Raw genomic sequence first — 23,859 nt, forward strand, 5'->3', positions numbered from 1 at the left:
ACAGCCCGTAAAATCCGTCCATAACACAAGTCTAGTGGAAACTCAAATCATGCTTCCGGGATGTGCTAGGTTATGCATGGTGCGAAAAATTGCCATTCGAAGTGGTTTCGGTACAAATGGTCTGGCTGTAGATGTTGATATGTCACAGTACAAACTCACGTTTTGTTCGGAAAAGCACATTTTCTTCATTTGAAGTGATGTTTTCTCACTTAAAAAAGTTTGCAGTTCTGGATCAGTTTCTTGTGCGAGAAGTCAGTGATGTCGATATCTTTCTTGATGCTATCGACTCGAGATAGTGCGTCTGCCACAATATTTGTTAATCCAGAAATGTGCTGAATGTTAGTGCAAAACTGTCCTATATAGTCTAAATATCTAAACTGTCTAGGACTACATTTATCTAGCTTCTGAGTAAAGACGAAGGTGATTGGTTTCTGGTCTGTGTATATCGTTATGTCCTTGCCTTCGATCATATGCCTGAAGTGTTTTATGGCTAGATATATAGCTGATAGTTCTCTGTCGTATGCACTATATTTCTTTTCGCTAGATGATAATTTCTTAGAAAAGAAAGCTAAAGGTTTCATACCTGTATCCGTTGTTTGTTGTAGTACAACTCCCGCACACAAATCGGAAGCGTCACAAGTGATGGAGATATCAACATCGTTTACAGGGTGGCTCAGTAAAGCAGAGTTAGCTAAACTGTTTTTGCAGTCGTCAAAGGCTTGGATTCGCTGTGGTGTCCATTCGATTGGTGCTTTTCCTTTGACATTACCTTTTAGGGCATCATGTAGTGGTGCTTGTAGCTCAGCTGCATTGGGTATGAATCTTCGGTAGAAGTTTAACATACCTAGAAATCTGCGTAGGTCTTTCACTGTTTTTAGCTGAGTGAAATTTTGTACAGCTGCTACTTTTTCTTGTGGAGGTGTGAGTCCTCCGTCTGATACTGTGTATCCCAAAAAGGTAATCTCGTTTTTGCCGAATTGACACTTCGCTGGATTTATCACAACGCCAAACTGCTTGAGCCTTTTGAAAATCTCTTCCAAATGCGACATATGCTGCTCTTCAGATTCTGATGCAATGAGAATGTCATCGATGTAGGCGTAAGCGAAGTCTAGACCACGTAAAATCTCGTCTATGAAACGCTGGAATATCTGTCCTGCGTTTCGTAAACCAAAAGGCATATATAAGTATTCGTACAGCCCAAATGGTGTGGTAACGGCGGTTTTTGGTATGTCTTCGGTGGCTACTGGTATCTGGTTGTATGCTCTCACTAAATCTATTGTAGAGAAAATTGTCTTACCAGCTAGCGCCTGACCGAAATCTTCGATGTGCGGAATTGGATATCGATCTGGAACTGTTTTTTGGTTTAGACGTCGATAATCTCCGCATGGTCTCCATTCCTCACCTTTCTTTGGGACCATGTGTAGTGGAGTAGACCAGTTACTTTTTGATGGTCTTTTGATGCCTAGTCGTAGAAGATTTTCGAACTCTTTTTTAGCCCATTGCAGTTTGTCAGGTGTTAATCGTCGAGGCTTCGAAAAAACGAGTGGACCTGGTGTTATATCGATGTGGTGCTTGGTTTGATGTTGAATGTCTTTCACGATACCGGCGGGTCGCGTGATTTCCGGAAATCGTAGCAGTAGTTCGTGGTAACGCGACGCTTCCGCGATAGTCTTTACGCTGCCGTCGAAACACTCTTTAACGAGTCCCTTTGCTCGAAGGGTTGTCGTACTGTCTACTAAGCACTGGTTAGCAATGCCCACTAGGAGAGCGAAATGGGAAAGAAAATCGGCTCCGATAATGGGCTTTGAAATGTCCGCCACTACGAATCGCCAAGTAAAATCACGCCGTAGTCCGATGTTTAATGTCAAGTTCACATAGCCGTACGTCGCGATTCTAGTGTCATTGTCCGCGTATAGTTCGTATGAAGTCTTTTCGCGTGCACCCTGTACATATTATCGCGAGAAAACGCACAGATCGGCTCCGGTGTCGATTAAAAACTGTTTTTTGTATCATAGTCTGTTACGAAAAGGCGGCGAGACTTTGAGCTTCGATCGGATGCCGCATTTACAAACTGCCCGCGATGTTTCCCTGATGCTTGCACGGAGGAGAGCACTTTTGAGCCTGGTCACCAAAACGGTATTGAAACCAACATAATATGTCACTATTATGTTCCCTACTGTAGCTACTGTCTCTAGGATATAGTCTGCGTCTTGAGTTGCTGCGGTTGCGACGGTATGTGTTTGTTTGTGCCTGAGCCTGCGACAAGCTAGCTAGCTGGATTTTCATGTCAGCTAATTCGGCTGTCAATTTAACAATGTTGCTTTCAAGAGCGTTAGAAGCTTCTAAAATTTGGGCCCTAGGAGCTATAGCTTCAGATATTGTGTCAGCTAGCTCGGTAACTGCGTCCAAACTAGCTTTAGCTTGAGTAGCTAGAATAGCCTGTGTAGACGCTGGCAGTCTACCTAACCACAGAGAACTTACAATATTGTCTGGTACCGTTGTGCCTGCTAAAGACTGTAAATGTCATAAGAACTGCGAAGGTCTTCGATCGCCCAGTTCTTCATGCTCAAGTAGTCTTTTAATTTTTTGTTGCTGTGATGCACTAAGTCTCTTAATTAATTCTGATTTTAATTTTGCATACCTCTCTGTGACTGGTGGTGAAACAATGATGTCCATAACTTCTAATATGTAGGCTGTGTCTAAATTGGCAACTATATAGTTGAATTTGGTTGCGTCACTTGTTATATTTGCCAGTGTAAATTGGTTTTCTACTTGCATGAACCATATTTCAGGATCGTTGGGCCAGAACGGTGGGATTTTAACTGAAATCCGATCAACTGAAGCACTGGTGTTGGCACTGGTATTACCGTCCGTCATTTTCGATGTTCACTGTATATTATTAACCGGCAAAAGTATATTATTAACACTAACTTTTTTTAAATTTTCGCGGCGTTTTAAACACTTGCGGGGTCACCAATATTCCGGTAGGTGTGTTGCTGGAATTAATTGAAATGAATATAATAAAACGAACGGTAAATATTTATTTATTTTCGTAACAAAAGGTATTTGCGCTTAGGTCTCTCTCGAAAAAGGGCCGAACGATTTGTGTGTGATTCGTTCACCCGTTGTGTCGTGACTGTTAAGAAAAGCCACAATCGATTATATCGATGTTACGCTTTCCTACAATATGGTCCGGAGAGGACAATAAATCTCTCCGATCTGACGCATAAAAACAGACACACTTCTGCAGTTTTAGAAACGAATGCCATGTCCCAAAATGAGTTGTTACATAATGGTCTGATATGGTAATTAATTTATGAGAACTTCAGTTTGTTAAACTGCCACTCCAAAAACATATGGTCAGGAGATGCATTCGTTTCGTAAAACCATGTCTTTCTTAGCGTCTGTTTTGTATATTAACGGTGACTTTATATGACCTATATTATTTCGTTTTGAGAAAAAATATTAAAATTAAAATTAGCAAAAATAGCAATTAAAGCGTATCGCTATAAAGTTAACACTAAAACCTTTTTCTAGTAAAGGGTTTATTTCATTTTTTATTAGCTTCAATTTTGGTAGTAATAACTTTTTTGTAAAAACCTTTAGTTTTTGAGTTATTGATGAAAAATCGGTTAAAAACATGCATTTTTCTCAAGAAAAATTAAAATCGTTGATCTTCAATAACTTAAAAAGTTTTGATTTATTTTAATAACTTTATATAACAAATTTTGCTTAGAATGTGTCCTTCTATCGAATTAGGGGGTATTTTCAATAAAATAATTTTCACCCCCGAGAAGGGGTGGCATCCACCCCCAGGGTAAAAGCGCAAGTTGGCACCATGTCACTTTTGTTCCTTAATATATTCTCTAACCACTCACCAATTTTCATGCAAATCTATGGAGGTTCAACGAAATCGCAGGTAATAGCTCATATCCACCTTCAGTGACTGCACTATTAATAAAAAAAATGTTTAATCCGGAAATCAGATGGGTGCAGGTCGGTCTATATTCGTATCCCGTACTATATATTTTACTTATTTTCTCTTTGAATTTTTTATTTGTATATTCTTTTTTGCCTGGTCTATAACAGTTCACACCAAGTTGCCACTTTAGCTGTTGCTAAGCAAACTGTTTACTGTTAGTTCAACATGCAATTCTGCATGACATCCATCCATCTGACAAAAATGTGGCAAAGTAAATTGTAAAAATGGGTGATAAAAAACCACTGGACGCTGAAGATGGGGAGGATGACCGACTGGAATTTATTTTAACATATTTGACAAAGTCTTACAGACTAAAACAGGAAAAATGGAACAAGATGATTTCCCAGGAGGAAAACAAGGTAAATAGTATTATATGAGCTAATAAGAAGTAAGTGGTTGTTTATTTACGGATGAATATAATGATATAATGATCTGTACTTATAGATGTTTGATGCCCAAAAGCAGTCGATGGTTAGTCGTGGTTTTGAGTGTACTATCGATGACAGTAAACATATATTTTGACAAATAAAGATAATGTTCAAATTCAACTTAATGATAATAATTTTTGGTGTATTGCTATATTTTTGACATGATCACCATATAGCCCAATAAATGACCGTTTTGGAGTGTAATTTCCAGGGGCAACTCCGAATTGCATGAAAATTTGGATATAGGTTCTACTTACCCTAAACTTCAAAGTTGAATTTGTGCCGTTGGTTGCTTTCACTTGGGGGGTGACATTTACCCCTTTTCGGGGGGTGAAAAACGCGCGTTTAAAATAAGGCCGGAAATGGATAAATTGACTTATTTTAAACAGCTTTTGTTCCATAAAGTTTTTTACGTAAGTCAATACTTTTCGAGTTATTCGCGATTTAAAATGTTGATTTTTCGACAAAAAAACTACGTTTTCAGACGGTTTTTCCCAAATAATTCAAAAAGTAAATATTTTATCGAAAAAAATATTTTTAGCAAAAGTGTAGCTTATAAAAAAACGAAAAAATGGTGTACCAGTAAAGTCTACAAATTGAGTAGAAGCAAGGTTGTAGCTCATGAAAAATACGTTCTTATTCGTCTAATTCCAAATCGAATAATTCAACGCGAAATCACCGAAGAAAGAAGCGTTTTCCGGGAAAACCTTATTAACAATTTTAAAGTATCGAAAAAAAGCTTATTATTTGTTTTTTACAAAAATTTACACCATCAAAAATAAACGAGTTACACTGAAAAAAAGTTGGCCCCTTTTTTTGGTAACAAAAATCGTGAATACCTCCCTCTACTTAGCACCCTAACTGAAATTAATCGTTTGGCTTTACCATCTATTTTAACTGTATGTGTATTGGTTATATGATCTGTAAGTTTGATTGGTTTGAAGTGCTTATTTTTGAAAACATTTAGTTTTATATTAAAAAAAAAAAATTTCAAAAAATTTTTGAAAAATTTCATTTTTTCAAAATAACTTAACAACTATTAGTGATAAGAAAAATATTAAAGAGTAAAAAAATGTAGGTTTTGCTATTATAAATATTCTAGTTTCATTTTGTTTCTCAATTCTCCGTAAGACAAAAATTGGTTAAGATATGGCTGTTCAAAATTTGCATACACTCGTGATAAGTGACCATTCAAGCTTTTTCAGTTATAACCCTTTCAAAAATAAACACTTTAAACCGGTGAGACTGACAGATCATATAAAAAATAGATAGGTAAGTAAATTGTTTGTAAAGCGGTAGCGATTAATTTCATTTGGGGAGCTAAACACGGAGAGATTTTCATGATTTTTTACAAAAAAAAAGAGGGCCAACTTTATTTTGAGCGTAACTCGCTTATTTTTAATGCTAAAACTTTTGTTACCAATTAAAACAAAGATTTTTATAAACACTTTAAAAAGTTTAAATGGGTTTTTCCCGAAAAGTGCTTAATTTTTCGGTGATTTCACCTTGAAATATTCGATTTGAAATTAGACGAATAAGAACGTATTTTTCAAGAGCTACAACTTTGTTTTTATTTGATTGATAGACTTTACTGAAACACCATTTTTTTGGGGTTTTTATAAGCTACACTTTTACTAAGGATATTTTTTTCGATAAAATATTTACTTTTTGAGTTATTTGCGAAAAACCGTCTGAAAACGTAGTTTTTTTGTCGAAAAATCAACATTTTCAATGACAAATAACTCGAAAAGTATTGACTTACGTAAAAAACTCTATAGAACAAAAGTTGCTTAAAATCAGTTAGTCGAGGAAATGAAGCATTTTGGCTCGCAATTTTTTCATCCAGCATGGATTTACTTGACATTTTCACAGAAGGTAGGTGTGGTATATTATGAACCCTCTGTATAAATCATAATTTAAATATGATGTTATTAACCTTTAGGGTATTGAACATACATAAAAACAATAGCTTATAGTTTGTATCACATGTTTATTACTAGTGAACTTGAACTATATTTGTTATGGTTCAGATAGGTATAAAAACACGCTGAGCAATCAGTATGGATATAGATATACAAATAATTATTAGAAGTTAGTATGTAGTAAGGCGAGGCGGTATGAATCATTAATGTTATTGTTTAGATATTGGATACCAGTGAATAAAATATAGTGTATAGTAAGACGTGTTTAGTCTTTTTAATTAATTAGAACCAGAAGGCAGTAACAACACACTATTTAATACATAGGGAATAGTCCAAGGATCATTTTCTATATCATGTCGCTGTACGCTAAAACCTTGGGGGTGGTTGCCACCCCATCTCGGTGGTGGGAATTTTTTATTACATTTTAACCATGTAAATCGATGTAAAATGTAATTCTAAGAAAGAAATGTTTTTTATATTTTCTTCGTAAAACTAATATTTTTCGAGTTATTCGCGCTTGAAAGTAATGGTTTTTCGTCGAAAAAATCGACTTAGAGGGTTTTTTGAGAATACATCGAAAAATATGCATTTAATCAAAAAAACTGCCGATAACAAAATTGTATCTTTTAGTAGCATAAACTAAATTCTTATTCCATAATATCTGTAAGACCAATACAAACCGAGATACAGCAAGTTAATGGTTAGCTTTTCTCGTCAAATGGATAATTTGAAATATTCAAAGCCAAATAACGGGAAAACTTTGCATTTTCGAGGAAAACTTAAACTATCTATTTTCAAGTATACAATTAAACCTTTCAAAGAATAATAATAAAACATTTCTAGCATGAAAATAGAGCGATTTATGATCAAAAAAAAGTTGATACCTGCTTTTCTCTACGAAAAAATCAGTGAAAATAACCCCCTAACTACCCTCCTAATTAAACATTGCTCTTCATCTTTCTGTAATTTATTGTACATTTGTATTGTCAATACACCCAAGAAGTTTCACCTAATTAAAAGGTCAAATTTTAAAAAAATTGGAGTTTAAAAAAAAATTATTTTTTGCACTTTCGTATTTTTCACGATTTACTTCCAAATATCTCCGAAAATACCGGAGATACGAAAAAAATGATAGGTTACTAAATTATAGCTTTTTAATAACTAAAATTATATTGTGCATAGATTTTTAATACATCAAAAGTTAGCGAGATATAGCTGTTTAAAATCTCTATTTACGAGCAAACACCCCTTATTCGAGCCCTTTAAACCGACCCCAATTAAAAAGTAAGGGATCTAACGGAATTTAATTTATACAGTCTTATAGCTCTTCAAAAATCCTACAAAACTATTTTTGAAAAAACTTTTTATCGCCAAAAATGAAAGAGCTATGTTTATAAAACGCGTTTTTTTTTTCGAAATATTCGAATAGTCCGCTTGTGGAACATTTTCAATGCATGTATAATACCACAGAACTGGTTCGTATACTGGAAGATGACTTAAAAACAATGTGTATTTGTACTTCTACATATGTGTAAATTCGTATTTTTGTGTAAATAAATGTTTTTGTAATTCTTTAATTCTACTTTTTTTCTGTATAGATCTATTAAATTATCTACTTATAAAAATAATAATGTTCTTAAGGGTGGTTTTTAAGGGTTGAAATATTATGATATTATATCCTAAAGCATAAAACACTCATTATTTTTAGCCAATCAAAACCAAATTTTACCCGTATTAAAGTTTACAATGTTTTTATATAATTTTTGACAATAAGGGGTAGTTTACACCCCTAAAAATAATCGACGCCCTTGAGCATGTTATAGAATATGAGGTACATGGTGAGATGATCCTAATCCCAAATTTTAAAGTAAATCGATGCAAGCCGAAATTATTCTTTTAGGATAAGTAATTTTTTATATATAGCTCCAACAAGGGTGGTTTTAAGGGTTCAAATATTATGATAGTATATCTTAAAGCATAAAACAATCATTATGTAACTAATAAGAACCAAATGTTAACAATATTAAAGTTTAAAATGTTGTTTAATAATTTTTTACAAGTAGTTTTTTTAGGGGTCGTTTTCACCCTTAAAAAACCAAAAGCGTACAACGGCTCAATATAGAAAATGAACTAGAGGATGAAATGAGCCTAATCCCAAATTTTTGTACAAATCGATGCTGGACGAAAAAATTGCGAGGTTTTGCCATTTTTCCAGCTTCATTTCCTCGACTAAGTCAATTTATCCATTTCCGGTCTTATCTTGAACGTATGTTTTTTCACCCCCGAGAAGGGGTGACTGTCACCTCCTAAGTAAAAGCAACCAACGGCACAATTTCAACTTTGAAGTGGAGGGTAAGTAGAACCTAAATCCAAATTTTCATGCAATTTGGAGTTGCCCCTGAAAATTACACGGTATCGCCGAATTTCCCGTTCATTTACTGGGCTAATAATAGTTTGTCAATAACTTTTAAATAACATTTTTCGTAGTAATTTCTTTTCTTATTAAATTGGTAATCTATTAGACTTGTTACTCTTTTTATTTAAGTAACTTCCTGATAGGAGAGGTATATTTCTTCTTCTTCTCGTGGTCCGTATGCCCAATAAGAGCGTCGGACTTTGCTATCACATATCCATCTTTTACTCATTTCTTCCAGGCCTTCCGGTCTCCTACCATTTCCTTCATATGTTGCACTCTTTTCCCTCTCTTTGTCCCGATTTCCTGGATTTGTTCCATCAACCCCTTTCTAGGTCTGCCCTTCTTCTTTTCCCTGTCTTTTGGCATCTGTCACCGTCTTTACTAGTAGTCTAAGAGCTGGGAGCGGATTTTGTGCGTGATAAGTAATATGGAAAAACTATACGGGGATATGTTGAATTAGTTGTTTACATGACTTTCACCAACGGCCGGAAACCAGAGTTGGGGCCGAGGGTAGTTATAAGGGGTCAAAGTCGCGGATTTTATTATTTTTTTTGTGACGCTCATGATCGAGATAGTGCACCAAAATTTGGGAATAAGTAGGTCATGATGTACCTAAGTAAAATCTCTAGGGGCTCAACGCTGTGTGGCCGACAAAGGGGTGGGGATAGGGGTGAATATAAAAAATATAAGGGGTTTTTTGCGACGTTCGTGATTGAGATAGTGCACCAAAATTTGGGTATAAGTAGACCATGATATAAATAATTGAAATCCCCAGTGTTGGAAACCAGAGTGGGGAAGGAAGGTAGTTATAAGGGGTCAAAGTTCCGTTTTTATTATTTTTTTTTGTCACGCTTATGATCGAGGTAGCGCGCCAAAATTTGGGAATAAGTAGGTCATGACGTAACTAAGTAAAATCTCCAGGAGTGGAACGCTGCGTGGTAGACAAAGGGGTGGGGAAGGGGTGAATATAAAAAAATGTAAGGGGTTTTTTGCGACGTTCGTGATTGAGATATTGCACCAAAATTTGGGAGTAAGTAGGTTATGACGTAACTAAGTAAAATCTTCAGGGGCGGAACGCTGCTTGGGGAACAAAGGGGTGGTAGGCAGGGGTGAGTAAAAAAATATATGGGGTTTTTTTGCCGTTCGTGATCGAGATAGTGCACCAAAATTTGGGAATATGTAGATCATGACATTACTAAGTAAAATGTTGTACCGGGTCACAAAAAAAATAATACACACTGCGACTTTGACCCCTTAAAACTACCCTCATCTCCAACTCTGGTTTCCGGTTCTGGGGATTTTATTTAGCTAAGTCATGGTCTACTTATTCCCAAATTTTGGATCTCAATCTAGCACGTCGCAAAAAACCCCTTATATTTTTTATATTCACACCTACCCCCACCCCTTTATTGGCCACGCAGCGTTCCACCCCTGAAGATTGTACTTAGTTACCTCATGACCTACTTATTCCCAAATTTTGGTGCACTATCTCGATCATGAGCGTCACAAAAAAATAATAAAAACGGTGATTTTAACCCCTTATAACTACCCTCATGCCCAACTCTGGTTTCCGGCTCTGAGGATTTTACTTAGTTATGTCAAAACGGCGACTTTGACCCCTTATAACTACCCTCATCTCCAACTCTGGTTTCCGGCTGTGGGGATTTTACTTAGTAATGTCATGATCTACTTATTCCCAAATTTTGGTCCACTATCTCAATCACGAACAGCGCAAGAAACCCTTTATATTTTTTATATTCACCCCTACCCCCACCCCTTTGTCGGCCACGCAGCGTTCCGCCCTTAGAGATTTTACTTAGTTAAGTCATGACCTACTTATTCCCAAATTTTGGTGCACTATCTCGATCATGAGCGTGACAAAAAAAATAATAAATTCCGCGACTTTGACCCCTTATAACTACCCTCGGCCCCAACTCTGGTTTCCGGCCGTTGGTGAAAGTCATGTACACAACTAATTCAACATATCCCCTTATAGTTTTTCCATATTACTTATCACGCACAAAATCCGCTTCTATCTCTTCGACTATAGTCTGTTCTCGTTCATTTTAGTTATATGTTCAAACCAATTCAGTTTTTTTCTCTATTGGTTCCTGCTTTAGCACGTTTCTGATGCTTTTGTTCCTTTCCCTGTCCAGCATCGTCTTTCCAATGGAGAGAGGTTTACGTTAAATAAACAAAAACCCTTTTTAGACCAGTAAGGATTTGCGAAAAAACGTCTATTTTTGGATGTGAGAGGTGGCATTCGGATTTTTGCAGATAAAGTTAGGTGACACCTTCAGTAATAATAATTGACTTATGCTCCTTCTCAAATATGTCCGGAACATTAATAAAAAAATTAAAATATGTAAAAATTTCGAAAAACATCGATTTTTTTCTGATTTCTTTGCTTATAACTTTAAAACGATTCGTTTTGGAACAAAGTCGTAGAGAAATAAAATAAAGATAATTGAATTTTGTATGACATACGACTGGTAAAAAATGTTTTAAGGTATTACCTTTTCTGCAATATAGCAATAAATACAAAATAAGGGGGCAAAATAAGTCTGTTGTTATTCAATATTTTTTAACCACTTTGGTGGAACTTAGAACCTTAGTAATTCGCTTAGGAAATTCTTTGTAACATACTTAAATCGTGTACCAACTTTCATTAAAATCGACCTAATAAATTTTGCATAATAAATTTGCAATCTAAATGTTTTTAAAAAAGTTCAAATTTTTTAAAATCTTTCTGAACAAAAAGTAGACCATTTGAAGTTGGCTAATTTTTTTACATATAAAGAGGTGCTCTACCTATCTAATACACTTTACATAATTAAAATCGGATTATTTAAGGGGCCCCAGCAATGTTTTAAATTTATAAACAATTTTTTGGCTTATAAACAAATAGCTTTGTTTAATAATAAAAAAATTAATTTTTAGCAATGCAAATAAGTAAAACCGGTATAATTTGACTTAAACTTTCAAATCCTGTCAGCAGAATTGCTATTTTATTTATTAATCAAACGTTATTCGCGTTCAAAAATTGCAATTTCTCGATTTTTTGAAAGTTCCACCGCGTTTATCTCGAAAACTATGCATCCTACGAAATAACTTGTAAGAACATTTTTTGCTTAGAATTACCCAAGAAATACAAAAAAATGTTTTATTTTGCGAAAAATCGATGTTAAGTAATTCCTCAAGTTCTTTGTTTACAACAATCGTATCGACATCCGGATCAACTGTTACCCAAAAAATTGGTGCTATACGGGTCAAAATACATAAAAAAACTTAGGTAAGTCCATCCAAATAAAGGAGCCCGTAGCACCCCCTCCTGGCCACAGCATTAATTTGTTTATAAGCCAAAAAATTGTTTATAACTTTAAAACATTGCTGAGGCTGCTTAAATAATCCGATTTCAATTCTGTAAAGTGCATTAGATAGGCGGAGTACTTCTTTATATGTAAAAAAATTGACAAATCTTTGTATGTTCTAGTTTTTGTTGTGCAAGATTCTAAAAAATTTCAATTTTTTAAAAAAGTTTAGATTGCAAAATTATTATGCAAAATCTAGTAAGTCAATTTTAATGAAATTTGGTGCACGATTTTAGCACATAACAAAAATTTTTTAATCGAATTAGGAAGGCTCCAAGTGTAACCTAAGTGATGGAAAATCATTGAATAAATACAGGCTTGTTTTGCCCCCTTATTTTATTCTTATTGCTATTTTGAAGCAAGGGTGATAAATTAAGACATTTTTAACCAATCGCATCTGATAGAAAATTTAATTATCTTTGTTTTATTCCTATAGGACTTTGTTCTAAAATGAACAGTTTTTAAGTTATAAGCCAAAAAAGTAGAAAAAAAAACGAAATTTTTTGAAATTTTTAAAAATTTTATTTTTTTTTATTAATGTTCCGGTCATATTTGAGAAGGAGCATAAATCAATTATTATTAATGAAGTTATCACCTAACTTTATCCGCAAAAATCTGAATGACACCTCTCACATCCACCTAAAAACAGATCCTTACTTGTCTATTTGGTCTATCTTCTTCTTCTTCTTCTTGGTCTTAGCTGACTGCACAAGTCGTTGCCACCTCGAACGATCATCCATGACAGTTGGGTCAGTGGGTAGCCCATTGTTTTTAAATATGACCATATATTGCCTCTCCAACGCATTCGTGGGCTTCCTAAGAGCCTTCTTCCTGTGGAAGCTTCCTCCGAAATTAACTTGGCAAGGCTGTTATTAGGGAGTCTATGGACATGAACATCTTCGACATTGAGATTTAAGTTCTTGTACTATGTCGCTCGCCCTATACAACTGCTTGACCTCAGCATTTGTTCTACTGAACTTTTGGTCTATACTTGTACACGGCTACACTCATTAACGGTAAAGTTCTTTCACTCTAACCTTTCCCATACCTGATATTATTCACGAATTACGTTTTATACTAGGTCTCTTTTTTATTCACAGAAAATAATATCGGAAAATTTAGCCACTTGTCCATAGAAACCAGAATAAGTTAAACAAGGATAAATAATATGGCATGTCCTTGATACCTTGTTTACTATGAATTTTGACGTTTATGAGGTTAAGTGACAGTTACATTAGCGCATGTGTTGGTTATTATTTGAATTTATTGTTTATTTGGTTTTTCAAATTATTTAATTTTTAGTCTTTATATGTTATTGTAATTTTTCTTTTATTAATATTTTTATTTATTATTTTGTTTATTTGGTTTTTCAAATTATTTAACTTTTAGTCTTTATATATATTATATGTTATTGATATTTTTATTTTCAAACATTATTATGGTTAGAAACTACTGTCATCTCTTAATTTGATTACTTCCGGTAAGTATCTATTTATTTATTTACGAAAACGTGATATTTATGAGTAGGGAGCGGATTTTATGCTAAATGCATATTGCATGCATATTTCGCATATTTGAGAACTTTACTAAATTTTGCATATTTTTAAAGAAACATGCATATTTTGAGCCTATTTAAAAACATTTAAGTAAAAAAAAATTAATTTTTTAATTCGACACAAAAGATTTCCCCGCACAGGCTGTCGTATCTGTTAATTTGAGAACCACCTGAAGAGAGACGGCTCATTCACTGCCTTTTCATTTTTTCTTAGAAAATTCCCAATCCTTACACAAAGTACTTACTGGCTCCGTGCGTCTCCCATTTATTTACAGAAATATAGAGTCACGTGACACGCTGTCAGTTTTGTAAGGACGTTTTAGTATTGACTCTTATGGGATTGTTTTGTTAAACATGAATATTTTATTTTCTAGTGATAATAAACAAATACAAATTGTTAGAATTCATTAGTAACTCTTTTATAATGCCATTTATAGTTCAACAAAAAAATTTTTTGTCCTTAATAAAGATCTATTGACATAATTTGCGATAGTGAGGTTATATAGGACATACCGTATCCGTACTTCTTGGAGTAAATTCGGATTTATCAGAACTAAAAAGTGTATGTAATATGTGCAAAACTTATAAAAACGTAGATAATATTATTATATCATGAGTATATTGCCACATCTTTTGTATATATAGAAAAGTAAGTTAACCTCACTTCATCCTTATAATAGCGTTAATTAATTTTATTCTTTGATCTATTTTTTTGGGAATGAGGAAAATAAAAGTATTTTACATCACTAGTTTCCATGTATTTCTACAGTGAACAACACAGCAAATAACGTGATATGGCATTTTTTTAAAATGTCCCATTTAAACACACAATAAAGCGTCCTTACAAAGATTCAAGCAACCGCCACCATGAGCAGGTCGGTCGATTTTGCTTTAACACTTTGTTAACGCTCGGAGCGAATAGTGCTTATAGTACATACGCCGTTATGAAATGATTGTAGGATATTAAAATGATGAAGGACGGTTTACCGGGAAATCCGAATTTTATTTACTTTTATTATATTTAGCACAATTTTTATCCCAATTTAGTAGGTACCTATAATTCTGGTGATTCTTTTAAATCCCCTATTGTTAAGAGAATTTACACCTTTAACCATTGCTTTACGATTTTGTAACGGAAATTGAAATATTCATGCTTTAGATCAGATCCCGTCTTTAAACGGCTTTAAAACTTTCTAGGATATATGCGAAACTATTAATGGAAATTGATTTTGGTGCAGAATTTTCGGCTTTAACAAGTTATTTTAAATAGCCTCAATTACTTCTGTTGATGTTGAAAGGAGTTTTTCAAGTTATAAAAATATTTTATCTGATCAAAGACAACGTTTCCTCGTAAAAAATTTAAAAAACACATTGTAGTGAATTATAATCGAAGATATATATAGTGATATTGTTGTTTTATTTTAAATAGGTAACTATTGGTATCAGTTTTTATAGAAAATGTGAATAAATTGCATAATATATAAAAAATAATGATTTTATTTGAAAGATAATAAATAAGATGGCCGCCCACCCCCTGTAAAAGAACCCCTAGAACAGAACAGGACAGAAAATTTGTGGTTCCTCCAAATGCGCATTTTTTGAATTTTTGTGCATATCTTGCGCATATTTCGTAATTTTTTCCTGCATATGTATGCGCATATTTCATCAGAATTGAACGCATATAAATCCGCTCCCTATTTATGAGTGTGGCTATAGCTCTGTCGAATGGAATTACTTTTGGGAGAAACTTTGTGTTTTTTTTTTTATTTAGGAATTACCGTTATATATTTATCTTTATACCTACTAGTAATAGTCGGTATGCTGTTCAAGCTGTTTAATGTTTAGTCCATCAATCTCCTCAATAGTGAAAAAAGATTAAACGTTTCAATAAAATAACTTTATACAACACGTCCACGGGATAATATGGTTACTCTATGGTTTGTTGTATTTTAATATTTTAATTCCATAAAAATCAAATTAATTTGATTAAATTCAGAACTGTCAAAATGTTTAAAACGTGTAGTTGGTCTACATTCCCACATGACGGGCGTGGCTAAATGCTAAAGCGCTTTGACTTTAAACCAAATCACCCTAATATAAGCGGGTTCGATCCCCGATGCAAATTTTGCTTTTTTTATTTTTTTTTATACATTTTATGAGTTTAATATTTAAATAAAATATAAATAAACTGTTTAAAGTATATTAATTTCGTTGAAATCATATAATAGAAGTATAACTTCTTACGTGCGTACAAAGTACACGCACATTATTTTTGTTCTTCCTATTAGTATTTACTAGTGGACCCGGCGAATTTTGTACCGCCTTAGAATGAAATAATGTGCCAAAATTCAATAACTAAAAATTCATAGACAACCAAAAAAAAATACTCAAAACCATTCTGTACTAAATAATAAAATACAACAAACCATAGAGTAAGAAAACAATATATTAGGTGAAGATTGGTAGAAATTTTGTTGGTAATCAAATTATGTAAATCAAAGCATTACCTACTAGGTAGGCACATTTAAACATTTTATATTTTCCAAATATGTAGGTACCTATGTAATTTTTTATTACAATACTGAAACATTTACAATTACGTATCTGTTGCTTTTAAAAACTGTTTAAATAAAAAGTCACTACAATTATAAAATTGCTTTTGTTTCTGTCCTCACAACAATAAAAAATTAATTTACACAACATTTGTTTACCCATAACCGACATATTGAACAATGATTGACAGGTCATTGTAATTACCCAATCAGAGCAAGTATATCGTTTCAGCTGCGCCCAGGACCAAGACTCTTGATGAATTCGCGCACATATACATTTACTCCCAAACGCACCTAAAGAAGTATAACTTCAATAAAAAAGAATTGAGTTGATACTGAGACATACTGACAAAAGAAAAAGTGAAGTTGTTAAGATTAATAATAAGATTAGGAAATTTTATTATTATTAAAACCAAAAAAGCAAGAAAAAAATGTAATGTGATGAACGGACAGAGACATTAGATTGTAAAAAGGGGACACAGTCCTAACCGTTGTTGACAAGATAAAGGATTAAAAATAATAGAATATTTGATTTTGGCGCAATACAACATACATATTATTTAAATACGATACTCGTGAAAGTCTCGTTTTAAAACGGAACAGAGGAAATGCCTAAAGAACCAGAACCATGTTGTCAATTGTAAAATACATCATTGTAATCGAGGGTGTGTCACTCACTTTCAATAAAAGATAGAAGATAAAGTGAAATATACGAAGGGTCTGTATGTTTTATAAAACAGCCAACACGTGTATTTATATTTGGTCCTCAATGTTCTGAAATTAGAATTGATCACGATATATATGTATAAAGTAAGACACGAAAGAAAAAACGTTATAGTAATTGAATGTTTAGATATAATGGAAGAGATATCAAATGATTTACTTTCAAATTTAATATCCGAGAAAATATTTTCACATTTTTGTATATATGTTATAGTCAAAGCCCGAATTTCAGGCACCCCTAGGTTTGACTAGGCAATCCTCAGGTCTGACTGACGGTCTTAGTCAAAGCCCGAAATAAATTACATTTTCGGCTTTTGACTAGTCAAACCTAGGAGAGACTAAGTTGGTCAGGCAAAGGTCGAAATTTAATTTTATAAAATCGGGGTTTGACTGGTCAAACTCCGATCAGCTATTAAAATGTCGTAATTTGTTAGATTACGTTTAATAAAACGTCATTTTTTAATTTTAATATTTATTATTTTTATATTTTCGTAATTAAAATAAAATAAATATGTAGTGTTTATTCTCACATGTTGAGGTATTATGGCATTTAGGGTTGCACAATACGTTAAACCTTTTTTACACTTACATAATTTTGAAGAGCATTTCTTATTTTAGTAGCATTTTATAAAGCCTTTTCCTCAAATTTAGAATCTTTTATACTTATTTCTCTTAGAGACATCTTAACGTCTGGAACATCTTCGAAATTAAGAAAATTCTCTTTGCATTCTCTTATTTGATTTCTTGAACAAAGAATGTTTATTGTTCCGTATTTCGTACCACCTCTATATACACCGTCAATTGTTTTAGCTATTATGATACCCAAAATATTTCGAGCATCTCCTTTGGCTCTATCAAAGCTGGGGATAGGTATTGTTTCATAGACAGAAAACATTAAAATAAATATAGGAAAGGCGATTGAAGGTCTTCATGGCCAGGCTATTGCTATGAAACAATCAAGTGAAAAAAAATTTCCTCCAATTTCGATCGGAAAAACTGTAACAATACCTATCCCCAGCTTTGATAGAGCCAAAGGAGATGCTCGGAATATTTTGAGTATCACACAAGATAAAACAATTGACGGTTTATATAGAATTGGTACGAAATACGGAACAATAAACAAACTTGTTTCAAGAAATCAAATAAGAGAATGCAAAGAGAATTTTCTTAATTTCGAAGATGTTCCAGACGTTAAGCTGTCTCTAAGAGAAATGAGTAGATACAAAATATTCTAAATTTGGAGGACAAGGCGTTATAAAATACTATTGCAATCGGAAATGCTCTTCAAAAGTGTAAAATGTCTAACGTATTGTGCAACTCTAAATGCCATAATGCCTCAATATGTGAGAATAAACACTATTTTTTTTATTCTAATTACGATAATATAAAAATGATAAACATTAAAATTAAAAAATGACGTTTTATTAAACTTAATCTAACAAATTAAAACATTTTAATAGCTGATCGGGGTTTGACTAGTCAAACCCCGATTTCATAAAATTAAATTTCGATCTTTGCCTGACCAACTTAGTCTCTCCTAGGTTTGACTAGTCAAAGGCCGAAACTGTAACTTTATTTCGGGTTTTGACTAAGATCGTCAGCCAGACCTGGGGATTGCCTAGTCAAACCTAGGAGTGCCTGAAATTCGGGCTTTGACTATAACATATATATGCACCTACAACGTTTGGAAAACTGACCAAAAATCTGGAAACGCCTATACAGGGTGATTGATTAGTAGGGTAAAGCTCAATAGCTCCGCTATAAAATAGATAGCAATAAAAATAAATAACAAAAATTTTAGCCACCTTTGAGCTTCACATTACAAAATTAGTTAGACTGTTGCAGGGTGTTCGATAACACAGTGGCAGACCACTCTTATGTTTTTGTAAACGGAACACCCTATATTTTATTTTAAATTCGAGACCCTGTTAACTTCTCCATCACAAAAATATAAAGGTTTGTTATATTATACAGGGTATTTACAAAGTTATAACCAATTTTATATGAAAATCGTAACAAGTTCAACTCCCTGTATAAATAAAAATAAGCAAAACAACAATGGTTTATTAATGCCATATTTTTTAAAGTTTTGTTAAAATTTTCAAGAATGGTCGATATTGCTAATTTTCTTTATATCAAATACAAGGTGAGTCAAAACGCAAGTACATTATTTTCTCAGTAATTTTAAATGGAACACCCTGTATTTTATATCACTATTGAAAAGTACCATTACCGCACTTTAATTTTTAGATAACATTCCCTATGTCTAGATTTATTAGTTTTCGAGATATTTTCATTTTTCAATGGACCAGTAGTGTGGCCACCCAAATCACCAGAATTTAATAAACTGGACTGATTTTTTTGGGGTTACGTTAATAATGAAGTTTATAAAACACCTCCAACAACAAGGGATGAGATGAAAAATAGAATACAAAGTGTATCAGGCTATTGATTATGTTAAAAATAAGAGAGCTAAAAGGAACTACAACGTTAACAGGATTTTATTGTCTCATATGGTCAACGGACCTCTATATTTGAAAAAGCCGCGGAATGCTACCATTTTAATGGGTGCGTTTTTGAGAAAGGAGTGAATTAGTCCCTAGGCACAGGGTGAATTAAGGTGAGTTCCATTCACTTTTGGTAAAAACACTTCTACAGGAAAATTGCCCCAGGATAAATTTACTATCTAAATATCATATTTTAAAGTCAAAAGTATTTTTTTTACAAAAATTCATTCAAAAGAAAAGCAAGAAAAAAACACGAAAGAAAGCAATTTTGTTTTTAGCCCCATAATTTTTTTCCACAGGGATATAGGTATAGGTATTGCTTCATCGAAAACTAACTTCCATCCTTTCTCTTTAAAATGACGTTCAGTAGAAGTCTCTAGGATTTATAGTTTCCGAAATAGAATTTTTCAAAATTTGCCGCTCACAGAATTTTTGAGCCATTTTCCCCAATATTTCGCAAACATTACCTTTAAAATGGTCAATTACCTTTAAAATGGTCTACTGTATAAGGCCGTACGACTATTTTTAAACAAGTTATGCTTTTTCAAGATTTTATACTTTTAATGATTTTTAATATTTTTTATGATTATTTTTTAAATTTCTCATTATGACTTTTTTTCTTGTACATTTAAGTATATACATTCTGAAATAAAAAAAGCTTATTTTCTTTACTTTAAAATGGTGTATTGCAATCACCTCTACGACTATTTTTAAACAAGATATCCGTAGGATATCCAAGGGTATCTGTAATTTAAGAAAAATTTAAAAAAAAATTATTTTTTTAATTAGAAGAATATAATTGCATATTGTAACATAATTTTAATTCCAAATAACTTTTCTTAATAACACTTTTCGATATTGTGAAATATAAAGGTATTCTACTCTTGAGCGAAATTCATATTTTTAACATACCTCGTACACTATTGATAAAATTTTATATCTGATGATTACATCTTAGGTTTTAGACTATGCAGAGTATTTTATAAAGAATAATTTTTTTCATAAAGTTAATAATAACTTAGTGGGAACTAATGCATGTGATATGTCAAACTTTGAAAAAGCATATCTTGTTTAAAAATAGACCTAGAATTTTTTGCAATGCACCATTTTAAAGTAAAGAAATTAAGCCTTTCCTTTTTATTGCACAATATGTTTACCTAAATATACAATAAAGAAGTTATAATGAGAAATTTAAAAATAATCTTGAAATATATCCAAAATCATTAAAAAAGTATAAAATTTTGAAAAACCATATCTTACTTAAAAATAGTCATACAGCCTTCTACGATAGACCATTTTAAAGGTAATTGACTTTTCTTCCTACTAAATGTAATACTGCATCTACCTAAAGCTGCGTAAAAAAAGTTACAGAACAATGCTTGCGAAGTAACAAGGAAAATCGCCCAAAATTGTTGTGAGTGGCGAAATTTGAAAAATCGTATTTTGAAAACTATAAATCATGTAGACTCACACCAAACGCCATTTTAAAGAGAAAGGATGGAAGTTTTTTTCTGTGAAGCAATACCTATACCTATATCTCCTTTGAAAAAAGTTATAGGGCAAGAAACAAAAATGTTACCTTTCGTGTTTTTTTCTTGCTTTTATTTTGAATATATTTTTGTAAAAAAAAATATTTTTGACTTTAAAATGTGATATTTCGATAGTAAATTTAACCTGGAACAATTTTCCTGTAGACGTGTTTGTACCAAAGGTGAATAGAACTCACCCTAATTCGCCCAGGGGACTAATTCACCCCTTTCTCAAAAACGCACCCCTTTAAATGGTAGCACTCTGCGGTTTTTTCATATGTAGAGGTCCATTGACTGTATGAAACAATAAAATCCCGTTAACGTTGTAGTTCCTTTCTAAAATACATAATCAATAGCCTATATTTCGATGTGTTAATTTACAAATGCTCCGTAGAGTAAGTAGCTCATTCAATGATCGTTTTTAGGCGTACATAAATGTGTTAGGAGATAATTTTGAACACCTTATGTAATTAAATAATATAAATATTTTATTAAAAGTAGCTTCTAATTTTTTCAAACATGTTTTTTTGCAAAATGTATTACTGGTAAATTATGTTTGGTTCTTTATTTGTTGCATTGTTACATTTACATACAAAAGTAGTGTTTAATTGTCTTCATAAAATATTGTATTTTGTGTTTGTGTGTTTTTTTGTAAAATTTATTACTAATTTTCTTTGTTTATTTGTTGCATTTACATAAACAGATAGTTTTTAATTGTTTCAAAAATATTGCATGTAGTGGTTGTGTTTTTGTTTGTAAAATGTATTACTAATAAATTATTTTTATTTCTTTATTTACTACAGTGTTACATTGATTACCGTATTGATATAATCGGTAATCTTCAATTGTCAATTCAGTCATGGCTTACTTAAAATTTAGATAAATTTAAACACCTAAAATAATTTGCTCTGAAAAATGAAAATATCTCGAAAACTAATAAATTTGGGCATAGGGAATGTTATATAAAAATTAAAGTACGTTAATGTTACTTTTCAATAATGATATAAAATAGAGGGTGTTCCATTTAACATTACTGAGAAAATAATGTACTTGCGTTTTGATTCACCCTGTATTTGATATAAAGAAAATTAGCAATATCAATAATTCTTAAAAATTTTGACAATAAATAAAAAAATATGGCATTAATAAACCATTGCTGTTGTGCTTATTTTTATTTATACAGGGAGTTGAAATTGTTACGATTTTCATACAAAATTGGTTATAACTTTGTAAATACGCTGTATAACATTACAAACCTTTATATTTTTGTGATGGAGAAGTTAACAGGATTTCGAATATAAAATAAAATATAGGGTGTTCCATTAAAAAAAAAAAACATAAGTTAGGTCTGCCACTGTGTTATCGAACACCCTGTAACATTCTAACTAATTTTGTAATGTGAAGCTCAAAGTTGGCTAAAATTTTTGTTCTTAACTTTTATTGCTATCTATTACTATAGCGGAGCTATTGAGCTTTACCCTACTAATCAATCACCCTGTGTTGTTAAGTTTATCAGAAAAACTTAAAAGAATCTTTACTATTAGATTGATCTAGAGATACATTATAAATAAAATAATTTAAAGACCTATAAAAACTTTTTTTAAAATAATTATAAAGACCTAGAATCAATTGAACTGAATAAAAATAAATTTTGGGACCAACTGCAACAAGCAATTGAGGATTATGAGGGATCACTTATAATATTGGGCGATTTTAATTCCAGAGTGGGAAATGAAAACAAAAATGGCAAGGAACTATTGGAAAACATGAAGAAACAACAATAAGTACAAATGGGAGAAGATTATTTGAATTATGCATTGATAACGACCTAATCATCACGAACACTTTCTTCGAACATAAAGAAATACATAAAATAACCAGAGAGGTTCCCCAACGCAATGAAGAATCAATAATAGCCTGTATCATATTTTCGCGGGAAACAAGAACTAGAATCAAAGATAAGAGTAAGGAGAAGCTTCGAAATAAGCGGAATGGGACGTTTCGATGCCGCCGGTTCATCGCCGGCCGTTTCGATGCCGCCGGTTCATCGCCAGTCCATTTCATCGCCGTCATATCTCGCATTTCCTAGAATTCCTAATTAGTACTAAAAATAACTAATAATTGTAACTGTCGAAAATTCGGAAATAGACAAGGCGGAAACGGCGGGTTCGTTGGGAAAAATATTCCCATGAGATATTTTTGCATAATCACATTCGTGAGACGTCCCAGAATAAGGTTCAAGAAGTCGCCTACGTGAAAAGTGGGCCAATTTTTTTTAACAATATTTTTTTAATCAAATTGCAAAAATCAATATTTTTGGCCAGGACTAATTTTTTTTAGGTTTTTTGGGTCATTCTGGATAAAAAAGGTCTCTTATAATTTTTCTCTAAAGTTGATGTTTTTCGAGTTATAAGCAATTTAAAATTTGAGAAACGCGAAAATGGCAATTTTTAAGACTTAATAACTTGGTTAAAAATTATTATTATGAAAGTCAGAAAGTGACTAAATCAAAGTTTAAGGTCTCCGCTACATGATCCTGAAGAAATCTGTGTCATTAATTTACTACTAAACTGTTATTTTTAATTAAAAACAATGAGCGGTTAGATCGTATTGACGCGGTTGTAAATGTGAGTGCGAGTAAGATGCACAAATGGACTGCTGGAATGGCTTCTCTCTCGCACTCAGCATTTAAAGTCAGCGCACACGTGTATGGCGCTTATTATTATTACTTAAAAATAACAGCTTAGTAATAAAATAATGACAAAAATTTCTTCAGGATCTTGTAGGAGGGGCTTTAAACTTTGATTTAGTCATATATTGACTTTCATAATAATAACTTTTAACCGAGTTATTAAGCCTTGAAAATCGTCATTT

General features: G+C 32.6%; 1 protein-coding gene across 1 annotated transcript in view; it reads left to right on the forward strand.

The window, feature by feature from the left end:
* The first annotated feature begins 4,154 nt into the window (after nucleotides 1-4,154).
* The window catches only part of LOC114326404 (dynein beta chain, ciliary-like), a 328,677-nt gene continuing 308,972 nt past the window's right edge, over nucleotides 4,155-23,859 (forward strand). Inside the window, exon 1 of the mRNA XM_028274767.2 lies at nucleotides 4,155-4,341. Within this exon, the coding sequence (XP_028130568.2) occupies nucleotides 4,207-4,341 (135 nt within the window). The 5' untranslated portion in view covers nucleotides 4,155-4,206. The remainder of the gene's footprint in view (nucleotides 4,342-23,859) is intronic.

This window comes from Diabrotica virgifera, chromosome 4 (assembly GCF_917563875.1).
Source record: "Diabrotica virgifera virgifera chromosome 4, PGI_DIABVI_V3a".
In the NCBI taxonomy this organism is placed as follows: Eukaryota; Metazoa; Arthropoda; class Insecta; order Coleoptera; family Chrysomelidae; genus Diabrotica; species Diabrotica virgifera.